At 43.2% G+C, this 19862-nt stretch overlaps 1 protein-coding gene across 1 annotated transcript; it reads right to left on the reverse strand.

The window, feature by feature from the left end:
- Positions 1-4342: 4342 nt before the first annotated feature.
- LOC139171504 (DNA excision repair protein ERCC-6-like) lies at positions 4343-18675 on the reverse strand. Its single transcript, XM_070759790.1, has 2 exons — positions 18291-18675; positions 4343-9249 (listed from the first exon to the last, which is right to left on the reverse strand). Exons 1-2 carry the CDS (start codon positions 18338-18340, stop codon positions 4473-4475), a joined length of 4827 nt encoding a protein of 1608 aa, XP_070615891.1. The 5' UTR covers positions 18341-18675; the 3' UTR covers positions 4343-4472.
- Between the last annotated feature and the right edge of the window lie 1187 nt (positions 18676-19862).

The following is a 19862-nucleotide window of genomic DNA, read 5'->3' on the forward strand; positions in this document are numbered from 1 at the left end:
AGGGCCCCCTCGGCCTTTCCGCACCACCAGCGGCGCTCCCCCCGCCAGCCAGCCAAGCCCCGCGCCCGCCGGAACCGGCTCCTCACTCTCCCCCCGCCGCCCGCCGCGTTTGCAGGAGGTGGGGAGGGTTGGGCGGCCCGCCAAGGCCAGGAGGGACGCCGCTGCCCCCCCTCCCTCTCTCCGCCCGCCGCTGCGCCTCCTTGACGCCGAGAGGAAATGCCGGCAAAGGCTTTCCTCAGCGGAGGCCGGCGAAGGTGATATTGAATGTCGGGGGAGAATGGGCGTTTGCACGCGCTCCCTATCTCCCTGCTAGCCCACTCGGAATATTCAAAATAAGAAAAACCTTTGCCGGCGAAGGCTTTTCTTATTTTGAATATTCCGAGTGGGCTAGCAGGGGGATAGGGAGCGCGTGCAAACGCCCATTCTCCCCCGACATTCAATATCACCTTCGCCGGCCCCGCCTCTCCTGCAAACCCCCTTGCTGAGAGCCCGGGGCGAAAGTGCTCTCGCAAAGGTGAGGCGGGCAGGGCGTGCGCGCGTCATCGCTGAGAAGAACGGAGAGAGAACGAGAGTGAGTGAGAGCAACAGACAGCAAGATAGAGAGAAAGTGAGAAAGAGAGAGTGAGAAAGGGGGGGAGAGAAAGAGATAGCAAGAGAGAGAACAAGAGAGAGAAAGAGCGTGAGAAAGAAAACAAGAAAGAGTGAGAGAGAGAAAGCAAAAGAGACAGAAAGAAAACAAGAGAGAGAAAGTGAGAAGAGAGAGAAAGAGGGGGGGAGAGAGAGGGGGGGAGAGAGAAAGAGAGGGAGAGGGAGAAAGAGAGAGGGGGGAGAGATAGCAAGAGAGGGGGAGAGAGGGGGGAGAGAAAGAGAGAGGGAGAGAGAGAGGAGATAAAGGAAGAGGAGAGAGAGAAAGGAAGAGAAAGAAAGAAAGAGGGAAAGAGAGAGTGAGAGATGCTCAGTGAGCCTTTCTTTGAAGTTGCCTTTCTTTCTTGCTCTTTTTTTCTCTCTTTTACCTTCCCTTCCTCTATTTCTTCTTTTCTTTCTCCTTCCTACCTTCTTCCCTTACTCTCCCCTTTCATAAGTTTCCTTGCTTCCTTCCTCTGTTCCTGTCCCTTCCCCCTTTCTTTCTTTCTTTCCTTTCCTCCCTCCATTTCTTGCTTTCCTTTTCCTTCCTCCCTTCTTTCCTCCCTCATTCCCTTCTTTCACTCCTTCCTCTCTTACTCTCCCCTTTCACACCTTTCCTTGCTTCCTTTGCACCCTTCTTTTGTTCCTGTCCCTTCCCTCTTTCCTTCCTTCCTTCCCACCCTCCGTCCATTCATTCACCCATTCCTCTCTTGATCGCCCCTTTTACGGCGCCGCTGACAGCTAGCTCCCCCCCCCCACCGGGCCATGGAAAACTGGTCTAGCTTAAAGCCGGTCCCTGGTGCAAAAAAGGTTGGGGACCTCTGGTCTAGAGCAGTGATTTTCAACCTTTTTTGAGCTGCGGCACATTTTTTACATTTACGAAACCCTGGGGCACATTGAGTGGGGCAGGGGGGCTAAAAAAAGTTTGGACAAAAAAATTATCTCTCTTCCTCCCTTTCACTCTATTTCTCTCTCCCTCTTTCTCTTCCTTCCTTCCTCTTTCTCTCTCTCCATCCCTTTCTTTCTCTTCCTTCCTTCCGCTTTTTTGCTCTTTCTCTTCCTCCCTACCTCCGTCTTTCTCTCTCTCCTTCCCTCCCTCTTTCTCTCTTGCTTTCTTTCTCTCTTGTTCTCTTTCTCTCTCTCTCTCTTTCTTTCTTTCTGAGCTTCGCAGCACACCTGACCATGTCTCACAGCACACTAGTGTGCCGCGGCACACTGGTTGAAAAACACTGGTTTGGAGGTTAAAAGTGCTGCCTTGCAAGGCAGAATCTGCAGGTTCAAATCCTGGTGAGGCTATGGCTAGCTGATGGGAGCATAAGATCGAAATAGATATATACTAGCCTCGCTTCCTTTTTATAATCAGCAAAAAAAAATAATGTTGCACACACACACACATATATACACAATATATATGTACAATACCACAAGTAGAGTTCTTCTTCAACATAGTAGCAGTTAAAAGCAAAATACAAGAGTAGAGTGGGCTTAGCCATGCCCGGCTTGTTAGCTTCAGTTTCGATTTTCTGCACTCAGATGTGCTTGGGTCCATTGGTTGACTTAACTGCTATGCCTATACATTGGCTGACCTTGTTACCGTTGGCTCTCCCAGTTCATGAATATCTTAACAAAAACCACCAATCCTAACAAAACAGGGATCAGCTAAAATGTTGCCAGTTGCAACATCGACTTATGTAGTAATGCTCAAAGGAAATAAAAGTCCATTTTAGAGACTTTTCAGCAACTAGCAATTTTAGCAATAACAATTATATCTCTTTAAGGAGGCTTAATTAAATAAGCTTTGATTGAACCACTTATGTATCTTCAGGTTTAGAGATTAGGAGAATCTGCTATACATGCTGTCTGACATTCAGATTTTGACTGGGGAAAGGGAAAGAGAAATGATGAACAGAGTCACAGACCCAGATCAGTTAAGCCACACCTAGAGTACTGCATTCAGTTTTGGTCACCAGATTACAAGAGACATTGATACTCTAGAAAAAGTGCAGAAGAGAGCAACCAGAATGATAGTGACTAGAAACTAAAACATACAAGGAAAGGTTGCAGGAATTGGGCATGGATAGTAAAAAGGAGGTCCAGTGGGGACATGATAGCAGTCTTCAAATACAGTGATACCTCATCTTACAAACACCTCGTCATACAAACCCGGGTTAAAGATTTTTTTGCTTCTTCTTACAAACTATTTTCACCTTACAAACCCACCGCCACCGCTGGGATGCCCCGCCTCTGGACTTGTTGCCAGCGAAGCGCCCGTTTTTGCACTGCTGGGATTCCCCTGAGGTTCCCCTCCATGGGAAACCCCACAGAGGTCCGGAGGTGGGGTTTCGAGGACTTCGGTGTTTTTGCGATGCTGCGATTTCACTGATGCTCCCTTCGCTGGGAAACCCCACCTCCGGACTTCCGTTGCCAGTGAAGCACTCGTTTTTGCGATGCTGGGATTCCCCTGCAGCATCGCAACAACACAGAGGTCCAGAGGTGGGGTTTCGAGGACTTTGGTGTTTTTGCGATGCTGCGATTTCACTGATGCTCCCTTCGCTGGGAAACCCCACCTCTGGACTTCCGTTGCCAGCGAAGCACTCGTTTTTGCGATGCTGGGATTCCCCTGCAGCATGGCAAAAACACAGAAGTCTGGAGGTGGGGTTTCCCATGGAGGGCAGCCTCAGGGTAATCCCAGCAGTGCAAAAACGGGCACCTCAGCTGGCAAAAGGGGTGAATTTTGGGCTTGCACACATTAATCGCTTTTCCATTGTTCCATGGGAAACATTGTTTTGTCTTACAAACCTTTCAACTTAAGAACCTCGTCCCGGAACTAATTAAGTTTGTAAGACAATGTATCACTGTACTTGGGAGGCTGACAGAGGGGAGGGGGGGGTCACATTATTTTTCAAAGCACCGGAGGGCCAGACAAAGAGCAACGGTTGGAAGCTGTCCAAGGAGAGATTCAACCTGGAAATAAGGAGGAACTTTCTGACGGTGAGAGCAATCAACCAGTGGAACGGCTTGCCTGCAAAGATGATGAATGCTCCAACACTAGTGACCTTCAAGAAAAGATTGGATTGCTATTGGACTAGTGTGATGTAGGGTCTTCTTCAGTGGGGGGTTGGACTAGATGACTTGCAAGGTCCCTTCCAACTCTTATAATAAAATAAAACCCCTGCTTCAACACAGGTGGGGGTTCTTTGTGATAGGGGAGGGAGGAAGAGATAGGAAGGAGAGGAACTGGGAAAAACAAAAGAAAGAGGGAGGAGAGAAAGACAGTTAAGCAAGATTGATCTATGTGCAATACTGGAAAAAGGAAGAAACCCCATTAGAAATAATAATATGTGCAGAAAAGAATAGACTAATATTAGAGATCAAAGACAAGGGTGAGACAGAGAACTCTGAAGTATGGGATGAAACTGTATCAATGGATAGAAAGGAGAAAAAACAAAGAATTGGAGAAGTAGAGACTAAGATTTTGAAGAAGGGAAAATAGGCAAAGGTTTAGATATGTAAATAAATAACAATGAGGGATATGTACCTTAAGATTGAAATAGCAATGTATGTTGAGCGATAACTGTATTTGTTGTTATGTAAACATTATGTAAAGGAATGACCAGACAGGATGGTCACACTGTGTCCAATGTTTTTAAACTTTGTTTAAATAAAATGCATTTTTAATTAAAAAAGAAATAAATAAAAGAATCAGCTAAGACGGACCTAAATATACTGCATATTTAATTTTCAGCAGCTGGCTTTCCAAAACAAAATCCAACCATAGGAGAAAGTCTTCGGAGCAAACGTTCAAACCCAAGGCCAGCAACCTAAGAGGTTTCTTTTTTCAGCAAGGGTTAGATTCCCCCTGTAGTGTGACTTGAAGAGTCCGTGTCATGAAAATTGCTAGCTTCTCTCTCGGAATCCAGTGTTTCTCCCGACCGCTCCTCTTCCAATTCCATTGACATTTGCTCAGTGCAATTTTGGGTGGGCTCTTCTTCAAGCTCCTGCTGAACAGACCTATCCTTAGAGACACGGCTGGCGGTTCCTGCTTCTTCGGCTGCAACCTCCATTTCTTCCAAGACCACATCGAAGAGGGATCGACGAGAAGCTGTTGATCTCCTGCCGCTCAATCTGATCCTTGGAGAAAAACAAATCGGGCTCATTTGCCCGTTGGTCTTTGGCGTGGACATACAAATTCCGCCGGGCTTGTCCTCATCCAGCCCATCCATTAATTCATCATTTTCCTCTTCCTCGTCGGAAACAATAATTGCAGGGTGCTTCTTTTTCCCCAGCCCAAAACTGTCTCTAGTATCATCGTTGGGATCATCCATGACCACAGAAACCTCCATACAACTGCTAGTATGGAGGCCTCTGTGACTCCCACGTTCTCTTCCGACTGAATCAGGTGCAGAACTACAGTAGCTATCCAACCTCAGCTGGAATCCTTCATTTTCCGACTCCTCCAATGACACGTCTTTTTCTGCAACGGCTTGTGGTCCATTCTCAGAGTCCTCTAAGGCAAGGTCAAAATTCACTTGATATGGAGAGGAAACAGCAAAAGCATTGAACTGTGCTGTTTCTCTCGCGCCAGAATTCGGTGGCACACTGCTTTCTGTCATTTTGCTATCCATAGTCTCATGTGGTGCCACCGCGTCTAGTTCCTTAATTTCGCGGGCATCTCCATGAAGAACGTCAAGCGACATGTCAGCCTCAGTTTGGTGCACGCCATCATCAGAAGGATACGCAATTGACTCCTGCAGCAGTTTCATCTGGACACCTTTAAGCTCACTTCTTGCTTCTGGAGATGGATCGCAGGAGATCATTTTGGATTCAGAGGTGACACTGCCTTCGATAGATAACGAAGTATCTCGGGGAGGAGAAGATACAACATTCAGATTCTCATTTTGCTCATCTGCTTGTAGTCTGGTTGGTTTATATTGTTTGTTTTTGGAATGCAGAACATCTGTATTGGTTGTATGGGAAACCATTGGCTCATCATCCATATCGTTGGCTGGCAGTTCAGAGACTACACTGGACTTAAGACTGTACTCTTCCTTGTTATATATTGAATGAGTTTGAAAAGAGGACACACGGTCTGTCCCATGCTCTAGCTCACACGCTTGGAAGCTGGAAAATTGGTGTTCTTTCTTCTGAGAAGACAAAGTATCCTCCAAATTAGAAATAACCTGAAGCATTTGCTCATCATCCATGTCTTCAACAACCAGACTGGTCATTTTAGAGCTCAAATTGACTATATCACTAACATCGTTGTTATTATCATCATCACTTACAAGATCAATAACTTCATTATTGAGAACAGGACTAATAAATACTGGTGGGGTAACCACAGGATGTGGAGGAGGATTTGGTGATTTCTTTGTGGATGGAGTGGGTGACTCCATGATCGTTGGGTTTGTCTTTTTGGACATGGATGGCCTGAGAATGTCACTTGGTGAAGACTTGAATGGTTTCATTTTTGGGTGGGTGGATGAGTCTGTATCTCTTAGCCATGCTCCTTCAGTCGTGTTTGTGATATTTTTCATCTTCTGAAAATGAGATTTGAACTGCGCAGTTTCTCTCGCATCCGATTCCTGCAGCGCGATGCTATCTGTCATTTTGCTATCCATGGCCTCATGTGGTGCCACCGCATCTACTTCATTAATTTCGCAGGCATCTCCGTGAAGAACATCAAGCGACATGTCAGCCTCAGTTTGGTGCATGCCGTCATCAGAAGGATATGCAATTGACTCCTGCAGCAGTTTCATCTGGACATCTTTAAGGTCATTTCTTGTTTCTGGAGATGGATCGCAAGAGATCATTTCGGATTCAGAGTTCCCACTGCCTTCGATAGTTAACGAAGTAGCTTGGGGAAGAGAAGATACAACATTCAGACTCTCATTTTGCTCACCTGCTTGTACTTTGGTTGGTTGATATTCTTTGTTTTTGGAATGCAGAACATCTGTATTGGTTGTATGGGAAACCATTGGCTCATCATCCATATCGTTGGCTGGCAGTTCAGAGCCTACACTGGACTCAGGACTGGACTCCTCCTTGTTAGATATTGAATGAGTCTGAAAAGAGGACACATGGTCTGTCCCAGGCTCTAGCTCACACGCTTGGAAGCTGGGAAATTGGTGTTCTTTCTCCTGAGAAGACAAAGTATCCTCCAAATTAGAAATAACCTGAAGCATTTGCTCATCATCCATGTCTTCAACAATCAGACTGGTCATTTTAGAGCTCAAATTGACTATATCACCAACGTCGTTGTCATCATCGCCTACAAGATCAATAACTTCATTATTGAGGACAGGACTAATAAATACTGGTGGAATTGGAATAGGAGTTGGTGATTTTTTCATGGATGGAGTGGGTGACTCCACGATTATTGGGTTTGTCCTTTCGGACATGGATGGCCCAAGAATGTCACTTGGTGAAGACTTGGACGGTTTCATTTTTGGCTGGGTGGATGAGTATGTATCTCTCAGCCATGCTCCTTCAGTCATGTTTCTGATATTTCTCATGTGCTGGTCATTCAACTGAGATTCTAGTTTTACCAACTCTTGGGCTTTTTGGACTCTGTGTTCAATGTATTTGTGGGCTTCTTCGTCTTCAGCTTCGTCATCATGTGCTGTCTCACGCGTGTACATCAAATCATGGTCAGAAAGGCCAAATATCTCCAGCGCGTGGAGGTATGCAATGTGTTCATCCAACTCAGTGTCTGTTTTTCTTTGGGTGGCATGTAAGGACTGCAGTTGTAGCTGTGTGGCTGAGCTTCGCGTGTCTTCCAATATGAACAACTCTTTTAGCTCTTGCATCGTGAAATAGCGGTAAGGATTTTTCTTATCCCCCGTACTTTGACGTATTAAGGAATCCTTAAAGACTTGTCTTCTATAGATCTTCTCCTCCACTGTCCCACAGGTAATCAGCCGGTAGATAACGACATTTTCTTTTTGGCCAATCCTGTACGCTCGGTCCACAGCTTGGGCATCTGTAGCTGGATTCCAGCTAGGATCAAAAATCACCACCCGGCTAGCGGCTGTTAGGGTTAAACCAACCCCACCAACTTGGGTAGTAAGCAAAAAGACAGAGTAGTCTCCACCTTTCTGAAACATGCCAATTCTCTTCTCCCGTTCTACCAACTGGGTCACTGTCCCATCAATACGCATGAGCTTAAAGCCCCGGTGAGTCAAGACGCGCTCTATGATGTCCAACATTTTTCGCGACTGGGAGAATACAAGAGTTCTATGCCCCTCGTCTTGCAGCCTTTCCAGAAGTGCTATGAGGAAACTCATCTTTCCAGATTCCTGGATCAGCATCTCATCAGAAACATTCCCGATACTCCTCTTCATGTCTGGGAGCTCACTAGGTTCATGTTCACCAACGTCTTGCTCGCTGTAATTCGAGGCTTCTAGCCCTAGTTGACTACATGCCCGATTTGACAAGAGCCTTGGGTGATCGCAGAGCTTCTTCAGGATATTCAGTTCAGCCAGTGGGGATCTGGTAGACAACAACAGTTCTTTGATATGATCCAAGGATATAAAATTTCGATATATCTCCTCTTGTATGGGCGACAAGAATGCCCATACAATGAACTCGTTCTTTCGAGGAAGAGAAGGCATGGTGGGAGCAATAGATTTACTTTGGTTTTCAGGAAGATGGCTTGGGCGCTCAGCCTTTGCCTTCTTCTGCAACTCATCTTTAGTCCGTCTCAGAAAATACGGCTGAATGATGGACATCAGGTTTTCCGAGATTTTAAGTCCCAGAGCTCTCTCTCCAGGGGTGGCGTCTTTCGCCCTGGCTTTTGTGATGGGGTTCTCATATTCCATCCGAAAGGTTTTGCTGGTACCCAAAAGTGAGCCTTGGCAAGCAAAGTCAAAAAGAGCCCAAAGTTCTTTGAGATTGTTTTGGACCGGAGTCCCCGTGAGAAGGACGCGGTTTTTGGAAGGGATGGCATGCACAGATTTTGTCGTTTTGGCAGATGGGCTTTTGATTTTATGGGCTTCGTCCAGAACGATATAGTCCCAAACAAACTCTTCCCCATCGAAGCTAGAAAGTTGTGGCCAGCTGTTGAGGAGGGTCTGATAAGTTGTGACCAAAATCCCATTTTTCCTCTGGATCCGCTCCAGGGACCTCTGACGTTCAGCTTTGTTGGTCCCGTGAAATACTTTCACTCGCAGGCCTGGGGTCCACTTGGCAAACTCTTTCACCCAGTTGTTAAGAAGGGTAGCTGGGAGAATCAGCAACACAGAACGGATGAGTTGCGCATCAAACATCCCGGAGAGGAACGCGATGATCTGAATGGTCTTCCCGAGCCCCATGTCGTCGGCCAAGATGCCGCCTTTCCTTCCTTCTCGATATAACTTGTACAGAAAAGCAACCCCTTCCCTCTGATAGTCAAAAAGCTTATCGTGCATTTCTCCGTAGAGCATGAGTCCACTCTGACACACATCCACGAAGCCGTCCTCCTCCTCCTCCTCTTCCTCCACAGTCAAAGACGCCAGGGCTTCCTCCAATTTTTTTATGTTCCTGGTCAACTTTTCACTGAAATGGATTTCAAGAGCCCGTTGGAACAATTGGAGAGATGCTTCCAGGTTCCCACTTCGGGCCTCCTGCTTGGCTTCGGACACATACCTGTAAAACCAAGAGACAGTTCTGTAGTCAGAAACAATTATTTAAAAAAAACCACTCAAGGGCAAAAACACATGGAATAAAATTATTTTAGCGCTTCCTGCCTGTACAACATGCAGTAAATGCCTTGGATTCAGGTGAGTGGTAGTAGTGATTGCTTATTTCTAGGCCAGTACAGTTAGTCCTCGACTTACAACAGTGTATTTAGTGACCATTTAAAGTTACAACAGCCCTGAAAAAAGTGATCTGTGACCATTTTAAACATGACTGTTGTAGCATCCTAGTGGTCTTGTGAGATTGGGAAAGGCATGGGTGTTTCTCATGTGCTTTCACACATTCAGAGACACCCTCACTTTCTCTAATTCAGATATACAGTACCTGCTTACATGGAACCATTCTATAAGCCATAAACTCTATGTCAGAAATCTCCCATCTTGAGGGTTGGTGGGTAATTTGGAATTTTAGGAGCATCTCATAGCTGCTGTCACAAGATATTTGCCTTAGAAAGACAAGGAAGGAAGGAAGGAAGGAAGGAAGGAAGGAAGGAAGGAAGGAAGGAAGGAAGGAAGGAAGGAAGGAAGGAAGGAAGGAAGGAAAATAGATGAGCAGAAGGGAAGGGAGGCAGGTAGGTAGGAAAGAAGGAAGGGAGATGGGTGGGAAGAAGGAAGAAGGAAAGGAAGGAAGGAAGGAAGGAAAATGGATGGGCAGAAGAGAGGGAAGGAAGGAAGGAAGGAAATTTAAATACCTAACAGAATCCCCTATATGAATAGACATTATTTTTGTGATCATAATTATATTATAGATTGGCAAAAAACTTAAAATTGATGTAATTATACACTTGTATTGAGGGAACAATAATATATATAAAGAAAATGAAAGAGGTCAGTTTGTGGAAACAAACAGAATTAGAACAATTACCATTTCTTTCCTTTTTGTATCAGATGCTAATTTGAAATAATTCACAAAGAATTTAATAGGAAAATTGAAATCAATAACTAATACTTTACTATCAAACTATATAACCGAATGCTGATTTTTTTAAAAATGGGGAATTTAGTTATGATAAAAATAGGGGTTAAGAAAAATGAAGGATGAGTAAAGAAATTAAGGAAGAGGAGGAAGTATTAGAGCTTGAATTTAAGAAGCAGGGGAAATAATAACTAGCTTGAGGAAGTAAACTATAGTGGTTAATTTGATATTAAAAAAAAACACTAAAACCCCCATTAGAAGAGAAGAAGTCGAAGGAAGTAGAAGGGTGAGAGAAGAAAGTAAAGATAGAAATAGAGGGCCGACAAAGGAAGAGAGTTAACAGAGAGATGAATGAACGGAGGGAAGAAAGAGGAGAGAAGGAGTAAGAAAGTAGGAAGGAATGATGAAGGTAGAAGGAGGGGAGTGCAAAAGACAGACTGATGAATAGGAGATGAAATTTGGTGCAAAATAAGATTGGTTTATGATTGACTGATTTAAAATAATAATAATAATAATAATAATAATAATAATAATAATAATAATAATAATTTATTGGATTTGTATGCCGCCCCTCTCCGTAAAATGTATGTACAGTATGTGTATGTTTTTGATGTATTTTAAGGTATGTGTGTATTGATGATGATGATGATGATGATGATGATAATAATAATAAGAATAACAATAATAATAATAATTTATTAGATTTGTATGCCGCCCCTCTCTGAAGACTGATATATAAATAGAATTTGTAGAGAAAAATAAAAAAGTTCCAAAAAAAGTTCATTGCTGCTGTCACACGATATTTGCCTTGGGGGAGGTTGCTTTCTATGCAGAAGAAAGAGAGAGAGAGAAAGAAAGAAGGAAGGCAGAAAGAAAGATGGTTGGTTGGTACAAAGATAGAAAGAAAAAGATGGTAAAAAGGGAGACAGAAACAAACAAACAAATCTTGGTATCACTTCATCAAGCCCATCCATCACATTAATAGTTTACTGAACGGTGAAGTAGTTACTAAAATTTACTGAGTTTACTAAGTTAGTAGTTACTAAGGTTCTTAATAAATGACCATCAGACTTGGAAAACCCAGTATCACTGGATCATGTTCAACCATTTTGTTGAATTAACAAAAGATGTTTAAATTGGATTGTGAATAAATGTGCAATTGTTACAGTTTTGAATTTTGCTGTTATTAACTTCCTTAGTGGGTTGTGCAAACCACTATTCCGAACAATGCTATTTATACGGGGTGGGAGGATGAGTTTGTAGCACTAAGGGTTTGTAGTACTGAGGATGAGTTTGTAGCACTAAGGCTGGGGAATTCTGGGAGTTGAAGCCCAAATATCTTCAAGTTGCCAAGGTTGGGAAACACTGCCTTAAAGCAAGGAAAAGCGTTACTCTAAAGTTTGGACATGCAAACTCCAGTTCTGGCTTTGCTTTAATTGTATTCTGCTTAACCTTCAGTAAACTATACTATTTTTCTCCCCAACTGAGTCAAGGATCCTTCTTACTTAAAGGGCAGGTACGGAGGCAGGGCCGATACCCTCATGCTGTACCCCAAATAATTCTTCTGCCGACACGTTTTTTGTCTAACTTAACAGGGCAGTGTTATGGAAAGAAAGGTTAAAGATTTTCTTTAAAGATTTTCAAATTGGTAGTGGCTTCTTACAGGTTGGCTATGTCTTAATATATCAACTTCCAGATCAAGTAACTTCAATTGCATTAAAATGATTGTGGTGGAAACTTCTGGGCTTTATATATAAATTTGAGTAAGTTTTAAATGCTGGATAATGTTGGTTATTACCTTTAAAGCCCTACATGGTTTGGGGCCAGGTTATCTCTGAGACTGCCTTCTACCTCATAATTCCCAGCAACCGGTAAGATCCCACAGAGCTGGTCTCCTCCAGGTCCCGTCAGCTAAACAGTGTTGGCTGGAAGGCCTACAGGGAAAGGCCTTCTCTGTGGCTGCCCCAGCTCTCTGGAACAAACTACCCCCTGAGATCCAGACTGCCCCCACTCTATAGGCCGTCTGGAAAGCATTGAAGACCTGGCTTTTCCAGCAGGATTGGGGCCGTTGATCTCACAATTTTACAAGGTCTGGCCTTGAAAGATGTGTAAATATGCAATTTTTAAAACTTTTTTTTTCTTAGAAACATAGAAACATAGAAACATAGAAGTCTGACGGCAGAAAAAGACCTCTTGGTCCATCTAGTCTGCCCTTATACTATTTTCTGTATTTTATCTTAGGATGGATATATGTTTATCCCAGGCATGTTTAAATTCAGTTACTGTGGATTTATCTACCACAACTGCTGGAAGTTTGTTCCAAGGATCTACTACTCTTTCAGTAAAATAATATTTTCTCATGTTGCTTTTGATCTTTCCCCCAACTAACTTCAGATTGTGTCCCCTTGTTCTTGTGTTCACTTTCCTATTAAAAACACTTCCCTCCTGGACCTTATTTAACCCTTTAATATATTTAAATGTTTCGATCATGTCCCCCCTTTTCCTTCTGTCCTCCAGACTATACAGATTGAGTTCATTAAGTCTTTCCTGATACGTTTTATGCTTAAGACCTTCCACCATTCTTGTAGCCCGTCTTTGGACCCGTTCAATTTTGTCAATATCTTTTTGTAGGTGAGGTCTCCAGAACTGAACACAGTATTCCAAATGTGGTCTCACCATCATTCTATATAGTGGGATCATAATCTCCCTCTTCCTGCTTGTTATACCTCTAGCTATGCAGCCAAGCATCCTACTTGCTTTCCCTACCGCCTGACTGCACTGTTCACCCATTTTGAGACTGTCAGAAATCACTACCCCTAAATCCTTTTCTTTTGAAGTACAGTGAACCCTCGAGTTTCGCGTGTTCAAGTATCGCGAAAGGGCTATTTCGCGAGTTTTCAACCAGGAAGTAAACTCCACCATCTGCGCATGCGTGCCCTTCCACGCATGCATAGATGGTGGAGTTTCCCCGCCGGGCAGAGGCTTCCCTGGGTCTTCCCCCTCTTGCCCCCGTAAGACCCCAGCGGCGGCGCGAGCAACGGCGTGGGCGGGCGGGCGGCACGCGCTTGGGGACATCCCAGCTCCGCTCCCCAGCTGGGGAAAGCGCGCGCGTTTGGGGACTCCCTAGATCCGCTCCCCAGCTGGGGAGCGGATCTAGGGAGTCCCCAAACGCGCGCGCTTTCCCCAGCAACGCGCGCGCGGTGGGGACTCCCTAGATCCGCTCCCCAGCTGGGGAGCGGATCTAGGGAGTCCCCAAACGCGCACGCTTTCCCCAGCAACGCGCGCGCGCGTTTGGGGACTCCCTAGATCCGCTCCCCAGCTGGGGAGCGGATCTAGGGAGTCCCCAAACGCGCGCGCTTTCCCCAGCAACGCGCGCGTGGTGGGGACTCCCTAGATCCGCTCCCCAGCTGGGGAGCGGATCTAGGGAGTCCCCAAACGCGCGCGCTTTCCCCAGCAACGCGCGCGCGGTGGGGACTCCCTAGATCCGCTCCCCAGCTGGGGAGCGGATCTAGGGAGTCCCCACCGCGCGCGCACCCCAGGCGCGAGCAACGGGGTGGGCGGGCGAAGGGCGGGCGGCAGTGGAAGCAAAAACACCATCTGCGCACGCGCAGATGGTGTTTTTACTTCCGCACCGCTACTTCGCTAAAAATCGATCATCGCGTGGGGTCCTGGAACGGAACCCTCGCGATGATCGAGGGTTCACTGTATTTGCCAACACTGAACTGCCAATACAATACTCAGATTGAGGATTCCTTTTCCCCAAGTGCATTATTTTACATTTGGAAACATTAAACTGCAGTTTCCATTGCTTAGACCATTTATCTAGTAAAGCTAAATCATTTACCATATTACAGACGCCTCCAGGAATATCAACCCTATTGCACACTTTAGAGTCATCGGCAAATAGGCAAACTTTCCCTACCAAACCTTCCCCTATGTCACTCACAAATATATTAAAAAGAATAGGACCCAGAACAGATCCTTGTGGCACACCGCTTGTAACCTGACTCTGCTCAGAATACTCGCCATTAACAATAACTCTCTGATGTCTACGCTTCAGCCAGCTGAAAATCCATTGAACTATCCAGGGATTAAGTCCAATCTTCACTAATTTATCTATCAGCTCTTTATGTGGAACCGTATCAAAGGCTTTGCTGAAGTCCAGGTAGGCAATATCCACGGCACCACCTTCATCCAACACCTTTGTGACATAGTCAAAGAAATCAATGAGATTAGTCTGACATGATTTGCCTTCAGTAAAGCCATGCTGATTTGGGTCTAATAAGTTATTGTTTTTTAGGTGCTGATTTATCCTCTTTTTGAGTAGAGTCTCCATCATTTTAACTACAACTGATGTCAAGCTAACTGGCCTGTAGTTACCAGCTTCTTCTCTACTGCCCTTCTTGTGAATAGGCACAACACTGGCCATTCTCCAATCCTCAGGAACTTCTCCTGTTAACAAGGATTGGTTAAACAAATCAGTCAGGGGGGTAGCAATGACAGATCTGAGTTCTTTAAGAACTCTGGGGTGGATGCCATCTGGACCCATTGCCTTATTTATCTTTAATCGTTCAAGTTCTTCTAAGACATCGGCTTCTAAGATCACTGGAGCTGAATCCGTACAGCTGGAAGCAATGCTATATCCCTCTATAGTATTATTTTGTAAGGTGTCTTTTGAGAAAACTGAACAGAAGTAGCTATTGAAATGGTCAGCGATCTCCTTATTCCCATTAATGCATGTATTATTCCCGGTACTAAGCTTCGTGATGCCGCAGTTTTTCTTCTTCTTATCATTAATATATCTGAAGAAGGTTTTATCCCCCTTCTTTACAGATTTGGCAATTTCTTCCTCTTTTGAGGCTTTAGCAGCATATATTATCTGTTTCGCCTCCTTCTGTCTCATTTTATATACCTCCCTATCAGCTATACTTCCAGACTCTTTATACCTCCTATAGGCAGCCTTTTTTTCATTGACTATAGCCCTTACATCATTGCTAAACCATAGCGGTTTCTTCTTCCTTTTACCTTTAGTTATTTGTCTTACATACAGTCCAGTGGCTTTTAAGATGGCCTTTTTTAATACAGTCCACTGGATGCTCGCTCCTGCCATTTTATCCCTCCCCTTTAATTCATTATCTAAATATTCTCCCATTGCATTAAAATTTGTTTTTCTGAAATCCAATACTTTGGTTGCATTATAGGATTGCTCACAATGAGTTTTTACATCAAACCACAAACATAGATGGTCACTGCAACCTAAATTTTCTCCCACCTTGACATCTAAAACCCAATTCCCATTCGTAAAAACTAAATCTAGAATATTCTCCCCTCTAGTTGGTGTCTTAACCAGCTGTGCCAGAGCTGCTCCTGTAAAGGCCTCTACTATATTCTTACTTTTGCATATAAGGGCACTGGGGATATTCCAGTCAACATCAGGCATGTTGAAATCACCCATAACCACAATATCTCCCTTTACTGCCATTTGGGTAATTTCATCCACCATCTTGTTGTCATATTCCTCGGATTGCCCTGGGGGCCTATAGATCACCCCAATTCTAATGACAGAACCTTCTTTATTTTGCATGCAAATCCAGAGAGTCTCTAGATCTTGACACGTATTTTGAATTAGTGTTGTTTTTAGACTTTCTTTAATATAAATGGCTACTCCACCTCCCCTTCTCTCTATTCTATCCTTCCTATACAGTGTATATCCTGGTATGGATATTTCCCATTCATTAGAATCCTTAAACCATGTCTCAGTTATGGCAACCAGGTCCAAATTATCTCTAGATATTATGGCCATTAATTCACAGAGCTTGTTGCTCAAGCTTCGAGCATTTGTGCACATTACCCGAAGAACATTATTTTCGTTATTAGTTTGCCCCTTATCATCAACAACTACATCTATATTATTTGCAGCTCCCTTTTCATAAGCTTCCAAAAACTGCTTTATCCTCATTGGTCGGGGACAGAAATCACCCACATCAGTTACATCTCTGTCCCCTTTACCTAGTTTAAATGCCTGTCCAAAAAAGTTCTGAATTCCTCACCGAGCACCTGGGTACCTCTGTATGATGGATGCAAACCATCCCTCTTAAACAACTCCCTATTAGACCACCTACTGACATCATGACTTACATAGCCAAAACCTTCAGCTTTACACCACTGCCTTAACCACACATTAAACTCTCTGATACACGTTGTTTTATCCTCTTGGCCACAAACCGGTAACACCTCTGAGAAAGTCACTGAATCAGTTATTTTACCCAGCTCCACACTTAGACATTGAAAATCTCTTTTTACTACATTAACATTTCTCTGGGACAAATCATTTGTGCCAAGATGCACCACCACATCAACGTTATTACCTTTACTCACAGTCTTAACAATGTTTGTAATCCGCCTCCTGTCCCTGCTGGCAGTGGCCCCTGGGAGACACCTCAGCACCTTAACCACATCCTTGCTCTGTCCCAAATCAACACCTCTAACGGTCGAATCACCCACAAGAAAATGTGTCCTCTTTTTATTTCTACTAACTGTACTTGATGGTTTGGTGACATTTACATTTCTTAAGCATTTATGTTTTTAAATGTATTTTATATCCTGTTGTAAGCCGCCCAGAGTCCTCCGGGAGTTGGACAGCATAGAAATACAAGAAATAAATAAGTAAATAAATAACCCTTATCCATCTCCCATTGATAAAGGAGCCCCTTAGTATTTATGGAGATTTATTTATTTATTATTTATTAATTGGACTTTTAATGCTGCCCCTCTCCAAGGACTTGGGGTCCAATCAATAATCAATAATCTAAAAACCCAAACACCATAAAAACATTCATACCCATTCAATCCACTAACTCACATAACGTTCGTTGGTCAGGGGCAGAAGTCTAATTGCCCGAAGCCTGGTGGCATAAATGAATCTTGAGACTCTTACCGAAGGCGGAGAGTGGGGGCAGTATGAATCTCCAGGAGGAAGCTGATTCCAGAGGGCTGGGGCCCTCACAGAGAAGGCTCTTGCCCTAGGCCCCACCAAGTGACATTGTTTAGTTGACGGAACCTGGAGAAAGCCAATTCTGTGGGACCTGACCGGTCGCTGGGACTCATGCCGCAGGAGGCGGTCCCACAGGTATTCTGGTCCAATGCCATGTAGAGCTTTACAGGTCATAACTAACACTTAGAATTACGTCCGGAAACCAATTGGGAGCCAATGAAGTCTGCAGAGTGCTGGAGAGATAAGGGCATGCCTAGGCAGATTCTCTAGGTCATGAGTGTCCCAAAGGAGCTTTTCGTTTTCAAAGGGGAAAAAAATTAAATAAAGTCTAATTGCCTTTTGAAGAAAGTCACCATTATCACCCATTTCCTCCCATGTAGGACTGTATGACTGTAACATTGCTTGTATACTTAAGATTTTTATTAATATTGATTGTTTCTTCATTGCTTATTTCAGAGTATTTTTTTTGTTTTTTTCTTCCACATCATATAATACAAAAAGTCACATACTTTCTCTTTTGTTATAATAAAATAGTTTTTGACTAGTACATCTTGCATAATCAAATTATACATTCTTAAATCCCATCTATTTAATTTCGGTTATTATCACACACCCCTTATTCCTTTCTTTCTAATTTCGTTATCCAGATACATCTCAATTAATGTCTAATTAAGTCCATCATTAATATTCCTTAAACTATTTGTAAAATCGAAATCTTAATTGCTTATTTGACTCCTGTGACGATCATTAAATATTGTACGTCATGATTCTTGAGAAATCTATATTTTCTTTTATGTACACTGAGAGCATCTGCACCAAAGACAAATTCCTTATGTGTCCAATCATGCTTGGCCAATAAAAGAATTCTATTCTATTATGGCGACTCCCGCAGCAGAAAAAAAAAGGGCTGCGTACAAGTCTAATTATTATTATTAATAATAATAATAATAAAAAAAAAACAACGCAGGGAGGTTGAATCCCCCCACTCCTAACCAAGCCCATCGACAAAGAAACGGCTTGCCAGGAGCAAATGAGGAGGCGCCCCATCCCCATATCTGCCCCCCCACCCCTCCGGACATACCTGCGGTACTCGTCTATTCGCTCCGGGTTCAAATCTCCAAGCTCCGCCATCTTTTCGCCCAAACGCAGCTTTAGTCGCAACTTCCTGAAGAATTCAAAATTTAAACTGCGCGGCTAACACGCCAACCTCCCCAGCCTATCAGCGAGAGGCATGCAAATCAGCTGGAAGCCCGTTAGCCATTCAGGTCGTTCCAAGCGCGACCGCTGCGGGGCGATGAAAAAGAGGCAGAGTTCCCGAGCTCCATTCATTCCTTCATCTTCATTCATTCAGTCATCCACGGGGCGGAGTTGCTAGACCGTCCCAAATAGGCACGTTGGTTGCTTGCATCGATTTGTTTATTTACAGAAAAATCAGGGCAACCAAAGCGTGATCTCCCCATAAAAAATAAGGCACGGCGTCCAAGAAAAAACCCTTTTAAACCACGTGCTTTTGCTTCGTTGGAAAAAAAAAAGTTAATTTCCTGTGCATCAGCTACGTGGAGTAATCTCCATAAGTAAAAATAAAAATAGGGGAACTCCCTAATTATGTCCAGTCGAGTTAAAGGTCGCGCAGAAAAATAACAATCACATTTATTATTATTATTATTATTATTATTATTATTATTATTATTATTATTATTATTGGGGGATTAATCTCCCCCCCTTCTTTTTTCGCTGACCTTTATTATGTTTATGTTCAGTCGGACTGAGTGTGTATGATTGTGTAACAGATGTTTTTTATAACATCTGTTATAAATTAGTTTTTTAAAGTTTTTAGATTTGTATTTATATTGTATTGCTGTTATGTTGTGAGCCATCCCGAGTCTTCGGAGAGGGGCGGCATACAAATCCAATAAATAAATAAATAAATAATAAATCTAATAAATTATTATTATTATTATTATTGTTGTTATTGTTATTATAAGTATATTATATATTTGCAGATAGATAACAACTGGAAAGGAAATGCAGTTTATATGAAAGACAGACAAATGAAAATGTAAGGTTAGGACAATTTACCATAGAAAGGACATAGAGGTTGATATGTATAGTGCTCAAAAAAATAAAGGGAACACTGAAATAACACATCCTAGATCTGAATGAATAAAATATTCTCATTGAATACTTTGTTCTGTACAAAGTTGAATGTGCACAAACAGCAGGTGAAATTGATTGTCCATCAGTGTTGCTTCCTAAGTGGACAGTTTGATTTCACAGAAGTTTGATTTTCTTGTAGTTATATTCTGTAGTGTTCCTTTTATTTTTTTGAGCAGTGTATATTTGTAAAGGTGTTGCTTTGGCTGGTTTGTATGTTAGACCTTGTCTTAATGTTTTTTTTATATATTTAATTTAAAACATTTTAAAAAACATTAGGTGGGCTAATTTTCTTTCACTTTTGCTTTCCTCCAAATGGGTTAGAGATGCAAATTTCAAACTCCCTAAAAAATCCCCACTATGGTAGAGAGATCGCGCTAAAGTCCGATGTGTTGCAACTCCCTCTGTAAAATGAAACATTAAAAATCCCCTTCGCTGATTAATCAAATGGCCATTAATCAGGAATAATAGGAGGGTGAATTCCCTTAAATCTGGAAGG

Source organism: Erythrolamprus reginae, chromosome 8 (genome assembly GCF_031021105.1).
Source record: "Erythrolamprus reginae isolate rEryReg1 chromosome 8, rEryReg1.hap1, whole genome shotgun sequence".
Classification (NCBI taxonomy): domain Eukaryota; kingdom Metazoa; phylum Chordata; class Lepidosauria; order Squamata; family Dipsadidae; genus Erythrolamprus; species Erythrolamprus reginae.

Bases quoted from the DNA above. Each gene is read 5' to 3' on its own strand.
- LOC139171504 (XM_070759790.1), bottom strand. From the start codon at position 18,340: ATGGCGGAGCTTGGAGATTTGAACCCGGAGCGAATAGACGAGTACCGC. The intron at 9,250-18,290 runs GTATGTCCGGAG...TTGGTTTTACAG, and splicing joins CGAATAGACGAGTACCGCAG to GTATGTGTCCGAAGCCAAGC.